This window comes from Syngnathus floridae, chromosome 21 (assembly GCF_059516105.1).
Source record: "Syngnathus floridae isolate MCC-2025c chromosome 21, RoL_Sflo_1.0, whole genome shotgun sequence".
In the NCBI taxonomy this organism is placed as follows: Eukaryota; Metazoa; Chordata; class Actinopteri; order Syngnathiformes; family Syngnathidae; genus Syngnathus; species Syngnathus floridae.
Genome location: NC_142433.1, coordinates 6,508,854 through 6,526,274, shown reverse-complemented (window position 1 = coordinate 6,526,274; position 17,421 = coordinate 6,508,854). Strand labels below are relative to the sequence as shown.

The 17,421-nt window shown below is 52.8% G+C and overlaps 2 protein-coding genes across 2 annotated transcripts; both read left to right on the top strand.

Moving 5' to 3' along the window:
- Positions 1-365: 365 nt before the first annotated feature.
- On the top strand, positions 366-6,813 carry LOC148380282 (uncharacterized). Its single transcript, XM_088365738.1, has 3 exons — positions 366-838; positions 1,123-1,230; positions 1,708-6,813. The coding sequence occupies exon 3, from the start codon at positions 1,842-1,844 to the stop codon at positions 5,811-5,813; it is 3,972 nt and encodes a 1,323-aa protein (XP_088221864.1). The 5' UTR covers positions 366-838; positions 1,123-1,230; positions 1,708-1,841; the 3' UTR covers positions 5,814-6,813.
- A 617-nt stretch (positions 6,814-7,430) lies between these two features.
- On the top strand, positions 7,431-15,238 carry dbpa (D site albumin promoter binding protein a). The gene is made up of 6 exons (XM_088364586.1): positions 7,431-7,581; positions 8,621-9,400; positions 9,881-10,158; positions 10,233-10,413; positions 12,964-13,214; positions 13,458-15,238. Exons 2-6 carry the CDS (start codon positions 9,199-9,201, stop codon positions 13,671-13,673), a joined length of 1,128 nt encoding a protein of 375 aa, XP_088220712.1. The 5' UTR covers positions 7,431-7,581; positions 8,621-9,198; the 3' UTR covers positions 13,674-15,238.
- The last annotated feature ends 2,183 nt before the right edge of the window (positions 15,239-17,421 follow it).

The window sequence follows — 17,421 nt, the reverse complement described above, 5'->3', positions numbered from 1 at the left end:
CGTTGGTGTGGCCCTCTGACATAACTCAGGTTTTTCATGTGGCCCTGGATTGGTCACCGGGGAGACAGGTCAATTTCAGGGGACATATGGGTAGGAGGTCATCAAGCTCACGCCTAGATCCCATCAACAAAACATGTTGGGGGCCATCCAAAAGGGAATGCTTCACATGCCAAGACTGGACAAACAATGGACTGGTCTCCAGCAACAGAGCGGACACCACTTCATGTAGAACCCAGAATTACAACATTAAACACATGCACACAAAACAAACGGCTCGTGTCAAGTGCAAGCCACACAATCACACGCGTGTCGAGTAAAAGTCAAGAATTGATTTATTGCTATGAAGCGGCACGCACGCGCGCGCGCGCGGTGTCAACAAGCCCAACGTGCTCGCGCGCCGAACCGACGAGTGGCGCACTATTTGGCAGGCGCGTGAAAGCGGGGCGGTGGTCGTGGCCGGACACCCGCGGCCTTGTTGTACCCGGGCCGGAACCAGCGCGCGTTCCGTACAGGAAGCGACCACTTCGGGGCTCCGACCCACCGAGAAGGTGGGGGGCGAGCGAGAGCGAGCGAGTACCGACGCGGGGTGGAGAGCCAGGCGAGCAGCCTCCCCCCACCCCCATCCCCGCACCCCCCACACCCGCCGCGGAGAGCAGGAGCACCTGAGGCGGCCAAAAGGTGGAAACGAGGCGGCGGTGACAATGGCGAGCGGGCCGCACCGGCTCCGACCATTCACCAAACAGGCCTAGCTCAGCTCTGTTAGCTTAGCTTAGCTATCCCGGGCGGAACAAACCAGACGGCGCTTATGTTGGACCCGTTTTCACTCGAGCATTTGGAGGTAAGGATGCTGCTATTATTTGTATTTATTTATTGTGGTTGTTTTTTCTAACAAGTAAGTACTTTCTGTCTTTAAGGATATCTCGTCCGTTAGCATTGAGCTAGTCAGAAGCTAGCCTCTTGGCTAAACTGTTAGCATCGCAGATTGTCTACTTTTACTCTCGCTTTGTTGCGGTTTTCTACTCATTCCGCGGAGTTGTACGTTTATTAACTGAGCCGGCACGCAATCTGTCCATGTAACTGGCCGTCCGTACTCTCATGTTGTTCTGTTTGGTCCACGTTTAGCTCGCTGTCCGCTTGCTGATGGAGGCAACTCCAACAAGCTGAGAGCTGAGCCAAGTCGTCACCCCCAAAATCAAGCTCGGTCACCCCCTGCCGAGCGTCACAAAGCAGGTAAGACACACGCACATGCCTGTGGAGAGTCATAGTTGTGTTGATGTCAGCAACAACAAGCAAAATAACAAAAGATGCTAACTAAATAGCGATGCTGTCAGTGATGCTAGTTTGAGTGACAGCTTGCCGTGATTGACAGTGGCAAAAGAAGCCTGAGCCTGTTTCATGCTGCGGTTGTTGTCACGTCTTATCAAAGTGAGACACTTGCAAGCGCCGGATTTGAAATCTCATTTGGATTTGTTTGTGCATTTGAAACCACAGGTTTTAAATGAAGGGATGGAAATTAAGATGCGTGTGGTCCAACTCACTGAGTAATTGGTACAGTTTGCTTGATTGATTATGAAAGAAATTGTTAGTGACGGCCTAAATTTAGATTTGTCTGTTGCCGTAACGTGATTTTGCTTGTCCCTCATTGGACTTGCGGAGGGAGGATGGCATTCTACCACATGACCCCATTGACTCTTCTCCATCTTGCAGGACCCCAAAGGCGGCCAGGACCACGTTTTTTCACCCCAGGCGGTCTTCTCGCCGGCATAAATGAGAAATTGATCTGTGGAGAAGCGTGGACTATTCTGACCCCGGGGACCTCTGGGCCGTGGCTGGCTTGGGAGATGTTCCAGTTCAGCAAGTACCCCATGGAGATCCTGGAGATGCTGAGCGGCCACCAGGCGCATCAGTTCAAGGGTTTGGGCTTGGACCGTCAGCTGAGCCACCAGCAGCAGGTGCAGCTTCAGCATCAGCAGCAGCTTCAGCAGCAGCACCAGGCGCCCGCTGACACGTCCGGTGGTCTGCTGTCCGGCCTCGGCCTGGGGAGCTTGCCCGCCTCCCGCGGCAACGCCTTTGCCGACTCTTCCTCCCTCTTCGCCAAGATGAGCGCCCCTCCCACATCCATCTCACACCAGAGTCAGTCGTCATCTTCGTCAACATCGTCGTCGAGTCACAGCTCCAGGAAGTCAAGCAAGCTAAGCGGCGGGGGCGGCAGCTCCTCGTCGGGCTATCCTCAGTTCCTGCGACCTTTCCATCCAGCCGAAGCGGCGCTAGCACAGGAGCAGCTGCACTCGGGAATGGGACGCTTTGACTTTGGGGGCAGCGCCGCCACCGGCGGGGCCGGGGTCCTCCCGGCCCCACCGCCTCCACCTTTGCATCCCGGTCTGTCGGTGCCACAGCCCTCCTCCGGACCCTCGTCGTCCTCCTCATCTACCTCCACCTCCGCGTCTGCCTCCGGCAACCCCACCGGTGGCACGCCGGTACCCCTCGTGGGGCACCAGTCGGACCCCCGCAGCCTACACCAGCAGTTCAGCTGCATGCTGGCAGCCAACCAGTACTTCCTTTCGGGAGTCCCCGCCAATAGTGGCCTGGAGCAGTTCCTGGTCCAGCAGGGGACTCACAACCACTTGGGTCTGGGTCTTGGCCAGGGCTCCGCCGAGTCCAACTCGTCCTTGGCCCCTCCCCCTGCCCTGCACTCCTCCCACGGCCACTCGGCATCGCAAGCTCCGCAGCAGCAGCAGCAACAGCTGACTCCGCACGCCTTATCTCACCCCCATGGTCACACGCACCACCCCCACCCGTTGCACCCGGCCCCCCAGCCGGCTCCCCTGGGGGGATTTGATTTTCAGAGCATTCCCGTCCTGTCGTCCAATCAGATTGCTTCCCTCATGCAGCAGGAGGCGGGCCTCCCCTTGCCCCTGCCTCTTCACTTGTCTCTCCCCAAAGACGACGGCACCAAATCGGGGGAGGCCTCTTCCGGTGGCGGTAGCCGGCGGAAAAAAGCCATGGCGGGATACCTGCCGCAAAGGAAGGCGGAGACTCACGCTCACGGCAGTTCTGGCAGCCAACGGCACAATTCATCAGCTTCGGGTCTGGCGGGAGGGGCTTCCGGAGGCGTCGAGATGAGCGAGCGGCAGCAGTCGTCTCTGCTCTCGTCGCCATCACAACACCCGTCGTCTTCCGCCGTCTCCTCCTCCTCGTCATCCTCGTCCGCCCCGTCCGCTTCTGCTTCCGTGCCGGAAGACGGCGACCGGCAAGGGCCCAAATCCAGAGAAAAGCGCAGTCGGAGCGAAACGGGCCAAGCCGAAGCCGAATCCCTCTACCACTGCGGAGAGTGCGGGAAAGCCTTCACGCATCTCTCCAGCTTGCGGCGGCACCTACGCAGCCACGGCCTGACGCCTGACGCCCATGGCAGGAGGTCTAACCACACGTCGCCGAGCCCCGAGAGGATCTTCTGCTGTGGTGACTGCGGGAAGAAATTCAAGAAACGCGGGCACCTGATCCAACACAGCGTCACGCACTCTGAGAACCGCCCCTTCATCTGCAACATTTGCCAAAAGTCCTTCAACCGGCGCGAGTCACTCACCCGCCACGAGAAGATCCACGACGAGAAGCCCTTCCGCTGCCCGGCCTGCGGACGCTGCTTCCGCGAGAGCACCTCCCTCCTCAACCATGCCGCCTCGGGTTCCTGCGGAAAACCTCCCCGGAGCGCCAAGAACCGCAGCACCGCCGGCAGCTCAGCCGGCAACACGGGCGGTGGTGGAAAAATGCGTCATTCGGATCACAACGCTGTCGTTCTTGACGATAAATACGCTGGCGACTACTCGAGAAACCGCTACCCCGGCCAGGTGTCCTATGACGACGACTACAGACGTTCGCAGGGGTCGTCGCTCTACTCGCCGGACGCCGCGCTCGCCGGGGACATGAGCAACCCGACCCTTCGGAAGGCCCCTTTAGCGCCGACCCTTCACCCGCACCCGCAGAGTCAGCAGCCGCCGCCGCCGCACCACCACCACCAGCAGCAGCCGACACCGCACCTTCCTCTCTCCTCTCTGTTGGACGATTCTGAGGATGAGGTCACCAGCAGCGCCATGTCGGCTATTGCCGCCGCTGCCGCCGCCTCCTGCGACATCAACACAGAAGGCAGGGACGGAGAAAGAAGGGACATCATCGGGGGGCTGCTGGGGGGCTTGGGGTTCGGTAACCTGGGCGGGCCGACGTCCTCGCCGGGTATCAACGGCTCCACCGTGCCCTTGTCGCACCACGGCCAGCCACAAGCCAAGCCCCGGCGGCCCCGCAAACCCAGAGAGAAGAGAGACCCCGACGGCCTCGTCAGGAGGCGACGGAGTCCGGCGCCGCCCGGCGATGGCTCGGAGAGACCGTACGGCTGTCAGCTGTGCGGCAAGCGCTTCCGGCGGGCCGAGACGCTGCGTCGCCACAATCGGGTCCACACGGGCGAGAAGCCGCACGCCTGCGACATCTGTGGCAAAATGTTCCGGGAACCTTTCCACCTCACCAAACATCTGACTGTGCACTCAGGCCAGAAGAACTACAAGTGCAACCTGTGCGGGAAAATGTTTGCCTATGCCCAGAGCCTCGTCAGACACGGCAAGCTGCACCGCAGAGGTGAGATCGACAACCAGGGCAGAAGAATCAAAGGAGCCGCCGCTGCCGCCGCCATCGGCCAGGTGGCCAACCAGGGAACCTCAGACTTCTTCTCGCCTTGCCCGCAAGAGGACAAATCTCCCACGTCCGGAACCCCTTCGCAGAGGCTCTACACCTGCACCGTGTGCTGGAAATCCTTCCGCCATTATTTCCACCTGACGGCGCACCAGCAGACGGTACACGGTGGTGGCGCGGGCCTGGAGAAGTCCTTTCGCTGCCAAGTTTGCGGCAAGTCTTTTGCCTACTCCAACAGCCTGGTGCGCCACAAGCTCTCGCAGCACGGCATCGACCGCAACGGCCAGCGGGTGGAGCAGTTGCACACGCCCAGCTACTCGCCCGCCTTCTACGACGCCGGCTATGGCGGCTCGGCTCACGCGCAACACCTGAGCGGCTCCGCCCCTGCGCCACCGCTCGCGCAGGAGCAAGTGTCCCAGCAGCCGTTTCACTACCGCCCCAGAAAACAGCCGGACGCGAGCGGAAAAGTGCGCAAGAAGAAGAAACGGGTGGTGATCCACAGCATCATGCGGGACGGCAAGTTGGTGGGCGTGCCGCTCAGCAGGGAAACGCGCAGGAAGCTGTTGCTCCTGAGGAAGAGGCGGGGCCGAATGCTGGCCCAAATTAACAAGAAGAAGCTCTTGGCGCAGCTGAGGGTGCGCGGCGGACTGTTGGCAGTCAAGTCCTGGTCCGGGGGTGCAGTCAAAGTCAGCGGGCTGCTGTCCATGGATGTGGCCATTAAACGCTTCCCCTGCCCCGTCTGCCCCGGCGCCACCTATACCCGCAAGGGCTTCCTGCTGCTGCACCGCGCCCTGCGGCACCCGCCGGCGATGTCGGGGCGCCGCGCCCGCCTGCGCTGCCTTGTGTGCGCCCGGCGCAGTGGCAGCCTCCTCAAGGCCCTCCGCCACCGTGGGCGCCACCTCCAGCACGCCACCTTCCGCTGCCACAAATGTCGACGCCGCTTCTGGAACCAGCGGCTCTTGGAACGACACAAGTTGTCGTGCCGCCGGGCGCCCGCTCTGGGGCCCCGCCGGGCTGACAGCAAGCCGGTGGGCTCTCCCTTGTCCGCCAGCGACCACTCGCCGGCCCGGACGTCCCTGTCGCCGGCTCAGGTCCCGCAAGAGAGGTCCTCGGTTTTGACCGAGTATGCTCACTAAGAACTTCACTTATTTGTAACTTAGCTTAGACCCCCCCCCCCCCCCCCCCCCTGTCCGTTTCTTTTTGCAACGAGCTGGTGATATTTTATCAAAAGGGACAAGAAATCTGAGGAAGGGGCTCCTAATGCCCCGCAACCTTCTGCCAAGACACACGAGCACCTCGTCACGCTCCACCTGCAACCTTCACACATGGAGACAAGACGTGCACGCGCCTACACACACACACACACACACACACACACACACACACACACACACAATCCACTCACAGTCAGGCAGAAGACCAATGCGCACTCACTGGCTGTCTCTGTTCCATGCAAACACTATTTTGTTTTGTGCACATTTGTTTCTTTTGTTGTTTGTTTGTTTGTTTGTTTGTTTGTTTGTTTGTTTGTTATTACGGCCATGTGCCGCTGTCGTCACGAAATCCTCCCGACTTTCCAGCACAGTTCAGATGCCTTATTATTGTTTGTTGAGAAAATGAAAACATAGGCGACATGACTGAAAAGTTTTGATCAACACACCAGTACAAAAGCAAAAGGTGGACTTTTTACCAGAAAAGCGTTTGTGTAGAAATAATCCGGAGTGTATTGATGAAATAATTCCCGATTCTATTTTATTATATCTTGACAACTTGCCGTTTTTTACTCCCCAGTTATCCTCTTCTATCAGTGTCTGTATTGTGAGGGTGGGGCAACAGGGTTGAGGTCGGGGTACAGGGCGAAACGGGTTGGGATGGGGGGTGGGGTTCATTCTGCATACACGTGTTTATTCTTTTCGTTCCTTCCGTGCGACAATTTTTGTAACTCGAGCGTGCACGCATAGTTTATAATATAGATCCTGTTCACAATGTTCAACTTTGCATATTTTTTGTTTCATTTTATTTCTGTACAACTAAAATGTGTATTATTATTATTATTGTTGTTACTAAATGATTATTCTTTTCTTTGCATAAAAAGTGACTTGTTGAAAATCCCTCAAATTAAAAAAATATTTGAAACTTGGGAAAACGTTCCTTTTAAAGCGGAAAAGGCTGCAATGCCAAATATTGGCCGCAGGATAGCGCTATTTCATTCCGTCACATATACTTGACAGGTTCTCGTCCTCAAGTAGAAGACAACGAACAGCTGATGGTAATGAAATGCTGGCGGGTGTGCCCGCTTTTTTCACGATTTTTTCCTTCTCCGAATCGCACTTTCTTATCCAGTGACGGCAGCTGCTTATGTAGGTGTTCGGTCTTTCTAGGGAATTGGTTGGTGTTCCCAAAATCCAGTGTAGCACAACACTTTTTAAAACCAATACTCGTATTACTTTAATGAAAAAGTAATTCCCACAATTACGCCAAACAACGTTAATTAGGAATATATGACGTAGAAGCTGTAACCGATGTATATAAAAAGAACAAATTGTCGTTCAATGCATGAGTAAATATTTTTGTATACGGAATAAAATCTACAAAGAGCGTCTGAAAGTTGCTGTCAAACATTGTGACTGTGCTCCCGGTTCCCTTTTGAAGGCTTCCTCGCTCTGTCACGTGCATGGGGAACACTGTGGGCGGGGCCCGTGACCTATTTTCCACCAATGGGGAGGCAGGTAGAGCCTTCGGGAGTGACCTACTTTCAGCCAATCGGCGCGAGGCCGCTCGGCGCGTGCGACTGACACGTGATCCCCCTGTTCGCACTTGGCGGGAGAACAAATGACGAGCAGCGTGTGCGCGCGCAATTTTCTGCTTCTGCTCCCACGTGAACGCGCGTCGGCGTCTGACTGGGTGAGTAAGTGGACCGAAGGGCGTCCATTGTCCAATCCAACATGGCGAGGGCGTTTGTTTTCATGCACTCCTCTCACACAATGTGACGTAAGAAGCGAGCGTGTTCACTTCAGGCCTCTCACGTTGTGCGTGGAGGCTGTCCTCTGTTCAGAAACACGAGTGGGGGGACGTTTTGGTGTGAACTGCGGATATCACATGGGTTTGCGTGCTTGCGTGGTTTTTTGGGCGTGTATCACTTTGCGTGTGTTTTTGTGTTTAACGTAGTTGTGTTGTTCACGTACACGTGTGGGTTTTGTGTGTATCTGCGATATGCAGAGATATGCATTGAGTGCGTGGGTGTGACTTCTCGTATGTTTATGAGTGTTACTATGAGTGAGTGCGTGCGCGCGCATGTTTCAAAATGTGAATTTGGATACACAAAGTTTGGTCATTTGAGCGTGAGCCATGTGTGTTTTCAGTGGGTGGGGCGAGGTGCGTTATCAACCCATCACGGAAGGGCTTCCGAATGGGGGCGCGGCCTGATGCTCCGTTGGCTTCCGGAAACCTTGCGTTGCCTTTAAATTCGTTGGGAAAAAAGCCTTCACCCAAAACAAATAAACAAACAAACAAACAAACAAATGAGAAGGTGACTATGTGTTTGGACCAGTGCTGCACAAGCAAAACTTTTTTTTTTATCTGGAATGATGAACCAAATGAGCTGTTAGATGAGATTAAAAATAAAAGTTTGAAGTGTAGTGTATTTTTTCAATCAATTAACAATGTCAACCGACCATAAAATAAATTCTTGAGCAATAAAGACATAAATCAAGTAACAAGCTAGCATGTTTTTACTACAGCTTGTTAGCCTACTAAACTGCGGGTCACAAAATTATTACAATTAAATAACACTGACCTGTCTAATTTAACTCGAGCCCCCCCCCCCCCCCCTTTTTTTTTTTTTTTTTTAGATCAAAACAGCTAACACACACACAAAGAAATCCCAACTGGAGCATTTGGAAAGTGACTTGCTTTCTTTTTGTTATTTCCCATCTTTTGCCAGAGCCTGAATGCAGTGAGGGGGCGTGGCCGTCGTATTCAAAGCAGCTTCCCCGTGATCTGTGGCGTCACAAGAACGCCCGTGTTGGTTCCAGCTGACTGCGAGAGAGCGTGAGAGAGCGCATCGGACCTGCATGAGAACGGCATCTTCTGTGTGACGCAGTGACGCTCCCTTGGACTACCCTTTTCTATTCATTCTTGTCATCTTTATGTTGACATATTTTCACTTGGTGTCTTTTTCGAGCCCCTCATGGACTTTGGCCGCTCTTGTTCTTGCGTGCACTTTGGCGTGTGCAGGGGCGCCTGATTGGTAGCGCGTTCCCGGGATCCAGCGCGCACTCGGCGGGGACGGAGGAAGAGAAGGAGGAAGAGGAGGAGGGAGAGGAGGGGGTGGAGGCGAGCCCCCGAGGGGGGTCTCGGCAGCCATGGGGCAGTTTAGGAGATAAGGAGGCCTCTTCGTTGTCGTCTGCTGCTTCCACCCACGCACGCACCTGCCGCTCGCACGCGCACCTACCGGACGACGCGCCAATTGGATTCTTTTGGTCTTGAACAGCAGACCCCTCTCTCCGGTGGTCGGAAATTATGTCTCGGCCTCTGGCTCAGCTGCTGCTGCCGCCCCCGCCGGAGCTCCCTGCAGGGGCCAGCCCCCAGTTTGGGGCTCCCAACAGTGCGTCGAGCGGCCCCCCAGGCGGACACCTGACCGCCATGACCAATCTCAAGTCGCTCCTGCAGCTGCCCGTCAAGGCTGACCAGCGAGGCGTCAAAGACTGCTGCGAGATCAAAGGTGAGCATGCGGGAACTTGCGCGCGGGGACCTGCTCGTGCATGCGCGTCGTCTCGCTCACTCTTTTAAAGGAGCAGAGGTGGGAAATGCAAGAGCGTGCGACCAGTTGAGTCCGGTCGAGTCTCAATGTGGCGGCCGCTCTGGTGTTTTTTGTCTTTCTTGCCCTGAAATGAACTGCCGCCACAGCATTCTATTAGCTCCCTGTGCACCTCGGCCGTCCGTATGCGTATGTTCGGTCCTGCACTTGCACGCGCTGCCCTTTGGCTGTGTTGGGAATCCGCTCGAACTGGTCGCAAGCCAGTGGCAGAAATGCGCATTCCCGCTCACATTCATACCGACAGACGCATGATTGGTCTTCGGTGAAGAGGCTCAAGCCCCCAAGTTCTTTGAAGCCGTCCTCTGCCGCGCCACCCTGCGCTAATTGTGCTGATGTAGAGCTGTGTTCAAATGATAACTGGAGACAAATTTTCCTCCCGGGCAGATAAAGACAAACCTCTGGACTCGGATGAGAACTCGTTGGGATTGGGCGGCGGCGGCGGTGGGCCCGGCGGCCCGGGCGGCGGTGGCCCGGGCTCAGGAGCTCTGCGGCCCAATTCCCAGTCAGCATTCCTGGGCCCACTGCTGTGGGAGCGGACGCTGCCGTGCGACGGTGGCCTTTTCCAGCTGCAATACATGGACCTGGAGGAATTCCTGACTGAAAACGGAATGGGCATGCACGGAAATGGAACCAGCTCCGCCAGCGCCCAGATCCCCTCGCAGGTAGCGACAGGACAGGACTGAATGGGGCGAGGACACGTCAACATTGAGCCTGTCTTTATTTTATGTCCAATCAGAGCTCCCAATCGGCGGTGCCGAGTCAGAGCTCTCAGTGCCCGCCCAGCTCTCCTTCGCCATCTTCGTCCTCTTCCTCGGTGTCCTCTACGTCGTCCTCATCCTCCTTGCTGGGACTGGAGAGCGTCCAAACGCTGCCGCCTCAGCAGCAAGGCTTGATGGGAGGACCTGAGTGTCTCCATGGTAAGTCAAGTCACAGCGGTCTGGGATGGTGTCGGTATCAATACAAGTATGGATAGAAATCTTTCCAAAAAATGATTAGGCTGACTCAATTTGTAGTTCAGGTCCAGTGAAAGCGTCACCTAGTGCTGATTAGTGGTATTACCAATTTCAAGCCCTGCGCATTTGCCACTCAGTCACATACTCCCATTTAGCAATATTTTTTTGAGCGACTGCAAGGCCAAATCGAATCCAAAGCCAAATGTGCCGCAGCAACTCAGAGGATGCATATTAGCATCGGCTTTGTGCGCATGCAGCTATGCTTGCCTTAATGCGCTCTCATCTGTGCGGCGCCTGCGTGTGCGCTTGTGTGTACCGTGAACACGTGACGGAGCTCAATCTGAAGCATCGAGCCAGAAGTGAAGTCGCGCTTGCTCACTTGCTTGCTGGCTTTACTACGCCGAGAGCAAGACAGAGAGGTGACGTTCATAATAGGCAGCGAGACGGGTGGATGGATGTAATGTGTATGCGAACGGCAGCTGCGTGTTAAGTAGCAGTCACTATGGTGTTTGCACAGTATTTCTTTTTTGATGTGTTTGTTTTTTAACTCAGCCAGTCAGGCAAGAGTTAAGGCGCGCTGACTGCGCAGGGAGGAGGCGAGGGAGGCGAGTTTGCTTTGCATGTTTTGAAATGTGTGCTCACACGCTCGGGCCATGTGCAGTCGCTGCGTCACGTGCCGCTGCAGGGAGCCGGCCAGGAGGAGCGAGCAAGGGGGGGGCGGAGGGCAAGGCAAGCCGGCTCGGCTTGGCACATGACCTACTCGGGCTCCAGATGGATTCCGTTTTACGATAAAAAAATGATGTGTGAAAGAAATTCACTTGGTGTTTGTGTCAACTAAGACTTGATTTGAGAATTTTCAGCTTGGTGTCATTGTTGGCTTGACAGATGTCACTTTTTGCCTCTCAGTCCTGAAGTGAGCCCACTTTAAGGCCGCCTTGACAGAGGGAGGAAGGAAGGAAGGAAGGAAGGAGTCGAGCGGGGAGGGGCAAGGGGGCCGGCATGTCTGCAAGCGTGTTGATGACATAACTGTGTTGACATGAGCGTACCGCTGGGCATGTCACCTGCGCGTGTGCATGCGCCCATGTTGCAGCTGGCAAAAAAGTACACACACGCTTGTCTTCAGTTCAAAAGTCAAGAAATCACAATACTAGAAGAAGTGAGTTAGACTTGTCCACGCAAAAGTCAAACGTCAGTTCACAGCGCTGTTGATTGCGTGGAGGGGGAGGAGGGCGGAAGATGAGAATGACGCACAGACAAACAGATGGGGCGGCAAGCGTGCGGAGGTGGCACGCGCGTGCAGGCGGGTGGGATGCTGTCAGCACGCGCGCGCCCACACCCACAGGTGCCTTCGGAGCACTCACATCGGTGGGGGGGGGACGGTTGCCATGGCAACATTGATTCCAAAGCGGAGCGGGGGCGTCGCATCGTTGTTTGCCGTAACGACGGCCTTCATTGCCAACCTGCAGCACTGGTGTGGCGCCCCCGGAATGACGCCTGTCGCTCTGTCATTTGTCTAAAATGTGCACAGTCAGCATTTTTTTCCAGAAGTCAAACTTGACACAAAACGGAATTTATTTTTTTCTTTTTTCTTTTAATTTTTAAAAATTTTGGGGCCTCGAGTGTTGGGAATTGAAGTGAAAGGAAAAGTGGAAAGGCAAGCTTGATTGTGATTTTGGCGACATCCAGTGGTGGTTATGTAGTTGGACAAAAACCCAAAGCAATGACATATCATATTGAAGAAATATCAAACAAACTATAACCCTATATTCATTATTATTCAATTCAAATAAAATTCAGATTGAAAGTGAATGTTAGAAGAGCAGAATATAAAATAAAATCACTAAATACATCCATATCAAATAGAATCATATCTGTCTGTCTGTATCATAAAACAAGAAAGGCAAAGAATAATATTAATTGAATTAATCATTTTTAGAATCCTGTGATCAGCAATTTTGGGGCCTCGAGTGTTGGGAATTGAAGTGAAAGGAAAAGTGGAAAGGCAAGCTTGATTGTGATTTTGGCGACATCCAGTGGTGGTTATGTAGTTGGACAAAAACCCAAAGCAATGACATATCATATTGAAGAAATATCAAACAAACTATAACCCTATATTCATTATTATTCAATTCAAATAAAATTCAGATTGAAAGTGAATGTTAGAAGAGCAGAATATAAAATAAAATCACTAAATACATCCATATCAAATAGAATCATATCTGTCTGTCTGTATCATAAAACAAGAAAGGCAAAGAATAATATTAATTGAATTAATCATTTTTAGAATCCTGTGATCAGCAATTATGCATCAATATAAAAATCAATGACGTCAACATAATGCCACATTGGTATTCTAATGCCACCTAGCGGTAGCAAGTAAGGACGTTTAAAGCTGCACCTGATTTGTGACTTGAGCACAATGTGACTCTGGCGACATCTAGTGGTTCGAACGATTTTTTTTTTTTTTAAATGCCAAGTCAACCATCACATTTCACGCTCCTTCTCCACCTCCAGGTGGTCAAGTGGCAACCCAGGACGCATCGCCCTCCTCCGGCGGCCCGCCTGGACCGGCGGGGTCGTCGACGGCCGGTGGTGGTGGCGACGTGCAGGTGAACTTTGACCCCGACCCGGCCGACGTGGCTCTGTCCAGCGTGCCGGGCCAGGAGGCCTTCGACCCACGCCGGCACCGCTTCAGCGACGAGGAGCTCAAACCGCAGCCCATGATCAAGAAGGCCCGCAAGATGCTGGTGCCCAACGAGCAGAAGGTACTACAAGTCTCACGATGGATGGATGGATGGATGGATGGATGGATGGATGGATGGATGGATGGATGGATGGATGGATGGATGGATGAAGGGTGATCTATAAAAGGGTAGATGATAGACGAACAACTAGATAGACATTAGCATCAACTCTTTGCTCCTCCTCCTCCCCCATCATCACGTGACTGACGCTCCTCCCGCCATCTCCCCCCACTCCCCCACATACCGCGCAACCCCTCCCTCCAGGACGAGAAGTACTGGTGCCGTCGCGTGAAGAACAACGAGGCGGCCAAGCGCTCACGTGATGCGCGTCGTCTGAAGGAGAACCAGATCTCGGTGCGGGCCGCCTTCCTGGAGCGCGAGAACGCCGCCCTGCGCCTGGAGGTGGCCGACATGCGGAAGGAGCTCGGACGCTGCCGGAACATCATCAACAAGTACGAGAGTCGTCACGGCGACCTGTAAGCGCCGCCTGCCCGCCGCCGCTGGGGACGGTGAGCAGACAAGCCAACAACAGCAGCAGCACTTTAATGGACGGGACCAAACGCTATGCGACGCCCGTATCTTCTCGCTTCTTTGACCGTGCCATCCGTCAGGACTTTCCGCACAGGTGTGATCCCCCCGCCCCCGTTCTATCCGACGACGCTCCACAACACTTCAAGGCTATGCTGCGGTAACTTTTTTTGCGCAGCACCGTCGTTACCTCCCGCATTAACGATCCAGAGTTCCCTCACGGTCAACGTTCTGCACCTGATGGGGCATTTTTCTTGTGGCAAAGTCTGTTTTCAAGTGGCGACCATTCATCATAACAACAACAGCTTTCGTGGAAACTCTTTGACGTGATCACGCCTCCGATGTGATGCGCCCTTGCTATGCCGTCACGATATGCGGCACTGGGCATCGTATGTTTTTAGCACCCTGATAATCCGCACTGCGTCCAATCGTGTCATGTTCTTTTGTGTCAAACTCGATTTTCCAAGGAGCTGCCTGGCGACCAATCAATTTAGCAACAGCAACACTTGCGGCGAAGATTGGGAGGACCCGGCGCTATGCGGCCTAGCTAAGTGGCAACATTGCATTGCGCCCACGTCTTGTTGCACCGCGATGCGGCACGCACCGGCTTGCCTCTGTTTCGAGCACCTCACTCCATCTGCTAGGGTGGCAGACGATGGCGACCGTTTGACCTAACGACTGCAGCACTTTAGTGGAACCGCTATGTGGCAGCGTCATGCTGGCTTTTTGCTCTATCCGCCGCGTGGCCCTTTCACTTTCCACACGTCCGCCATGCGGCGTCCAATCGTCTCGTGTTCTTTTCTATGTGTCAAAGTCTATTTTTCAAGCGGACAAAGAGGAAGTCGGGTGGGGCGGGGCGGGACGGCCGTGTCTATTTTTCTACGACCATGCAGGCCAGCAGGACTTTTCTAGATTTTTTATAGCGGGCATCGACCGGGGAGGGGCCGCGACCGGTCGCCCGTCGTCCGAGAACAGAGGCAGAACGGAATGTATCTTGTCCAATCAGGGATTTCATATGGTGCAAGAGGCGGGGCTTAGGAACCAATGTGAGAGCTGAGAGGGAGTTTGGGGGATCAGATGCTCGTTAGGTTTTTTTTTTTTTTTAAGGTGTGCTAGTCAATTCTTTTGGCAGCATCACACACTTTGGCTCGGCACCTTTGCCTTTTATCCCTCCCCTCAACATTTATTTACGCACACACACTACAGATACAAACACACGTACATGGTGTTGTTTTGGACTTTGATGGTGCTGATCTGAAATGCTTCTTCACCTCACGCACGCACACAGATGCCCCCCCTCCCTTTTTTTGTGTTGGAGTTTCTCTTGTGTTTGTGTATGGATGAAGGCGTGTGTGGACTTCCAGGTGTAACCTTCAAAGCTTTCCAGCCATGATGGCTGCTCCCTCCTCATACTCTTTGACTCTCACTACATACATACAGTACATATGTGTGTGTATCCACATACATACATATACTGTACTGTATGTAGAATATAAATAAATAGTATGTGTATATGATATATGCTTGAACTTTGTGATTCGAGTTGTGATAGACAAGATATTACAGAGGAAAAAACAAAACAAATACTTTTTGGTCATTTTTCTCTCAGGTATTTTTGTCTGGGTAATTAAGTTCACAAAACGCTAAGGAAAAAAAAAAGTGGAACATTTGCGTGCACATTTTTGTAGGTTGCTGACGTTGTACGCGGCTTTGGTTGAATCTTTCCTCGGATTGGTTGATTGATTTTCACCACGCGTATTCTGGAGCGTTTTGTTGTTGTTGTTGTTGTTGTTGTGAGGAGGAGGAGATAAAAACCAAACAAAGCAAGCCTGAAAGGTCCCCGAATACCAAAAAGTTGAAGGAAGCCCCGTGCTGCTCTTCTTCCACTTGCTGTTATTCCCCCACTTGACTTGAATTCCGCGGAACCCGTGCGCATCCTGGGTAATGTAGTTCCAATCTTCTTGTCTACGTTTGTTCCCGAATATCTTGACTGGACAAGGAATAACTGGTGACTTTTGAACGGGACGTTTTGGGGAAGGACCAGCCTCGTCTTTTCTATTTTGTTGATTTTGCCATCGCGGGAGTTTTTCTATGTCCGCATGGTGCGAATAGCGACCTCCTGCCAGGTAACCATGGCGACGATAATCACAGCCTCGCAACTCTGGACGACCGCGTTCCCTATCGGTGACTCCGCGGCGCCACCTAGCGACACGGCGATATCCTTTTTGTGACGAAGATGATGGCGCTTTGACACAAATTAAACCTCCTTTCCACCAACCAATGAATTGTCTTTCGTTCTTTTTATTTTCTCATTCCACTGAACTACTTAGCCACCCAATTACTAGTAAACCGTAGCTGCGCACTTTTATCGCAAAATTTCACACCAAAAATCTAAGTAAGGGGTGTAAATGTTTTTTATTTTGAATTTAAAGTGTCTTCTTTCAGAATTCGGTAAAAACGATTAAAAGTTGCGTAGATTCAATCTGTCATTGCAAACAATCCAAAGCATATTTTCTTACAGAATAAGTGATTTTAATTTTACTTTATTAAATTTGCAGTGGCTGCAGCGCTTTCCGGTGGCTGCGGTGAGAACCTCATGCGGCAGAAAGCACATCAATAACATTTGAATGATTAGAAATCAATGCAAGGGAATATATAATCTGGGCCAGATGTTCGCGTGCGTGTGTTCCTGCGTCTGCGTGAGAGAGAATTATTTAGCTGAGTTTTTGTGTGCGTGAGTGTGCATATTGCAGCTAGTCTTTGGTGCGTGGTCCACATATTAACCTTGATGTCAGCCACCTGAGCGAGAAAATGTCAGCTGCCGCATGCCGATGAGCCAATCGGCAGCGAGCTCTCTTATCGTTTTGTCATTAGCTGGCACGCACACGCATGCATTGTGGGAGGCCTGTATGGGTCTATGGTCCTTCAGTGCAAAATAAAATATTTCGCCAAAGCAGTGGGTCCTCGAATTTCTTCTTGGTTATAATGGTTGTCACTTGAACAAAAGTTTTTAAAAAAAGTAGACATATCATGCAAAATGCACTTTTTTAGCTTTATATACATTCTATTGTGCACTTGGAGTGTCCAGGATTGTAGAAAAATTTAACCCACACATGGGCAAACTACGGCCCGCGGGCCACATCCGGCCCACGGTGCCGTTTAATCCGGCCCGCCAAAGCTGAATAAATTGTATTATTAAAAATTGTTTGGGTCATTTTTCTTGCAATTACTATGTTTCCCCAATGGATGGGGAACCGTTCGCTCGTGCATTTACTCCCGGAAGCCGTGTCAGAAAGCTCGGTGCGCGCTCACAAGTGCGTGTACGTACTAAGTAGTACGGACCGGCGCACTCCGCGCTCTATTTCCATCGGTGCCAAATTTCGAGTGTGGGCTGTGACGTCAGCATTCTCGTAATTCGCGCACAGAGCTTTCAGATATTTACGCAAACGCCACCCACAAACCATCCCCTGGAATCCTTCCATTAAAATGAGTGGCCCGAGGAAAAGAAAGGTGGACACTGAGTGCCGAGTGTTTAAAAAAAGAGTGGACCATTTGGCTCGACCTACGTGTGTGAGCAGACGCTCAGCCACATGAACGTCAACAAAGCCCGTCACAGATCTAGGTTAATGGACGGACACCTCGGCTCTATCCTAAGAATTACCACAACAAATTTTACTCCAGACCATGATGCCCTAGCAAA

Excerpts from the sequence above, each read along its gene's own strand:
- LOC148380282 (XM_088365738.1), top strand. The coding sequence starts at position 1,842 with ATGTTCCAGTTCAGCAAGTACCCCATGGAGATCCTGGAGATGCTGAGC.
- dbpa (XM_088364586.1), top strand. The coding sequence starts at position 9,199 with ATGTCTCGGCCTCTGGCTCAGCTGCTGCTGCCGCCCCCGCCGGAGCTC. Across the intron at positions 9,401-9,880 it reads AGACTGCTGCGAGATCAAAG|ATAAAGACAAACCTCTGGAC; the intron begins GTGAGCATGCGG and ends CCTCCCGGGCAG. Across the intron at positions 10,414-12,963 it reads AGGACCTGAGTGTCTCCATG|GTGGTCAAGTGGCAACCCAG; the intron begins GTAAGTCAAGTC and ends CTCCACCTCCAG.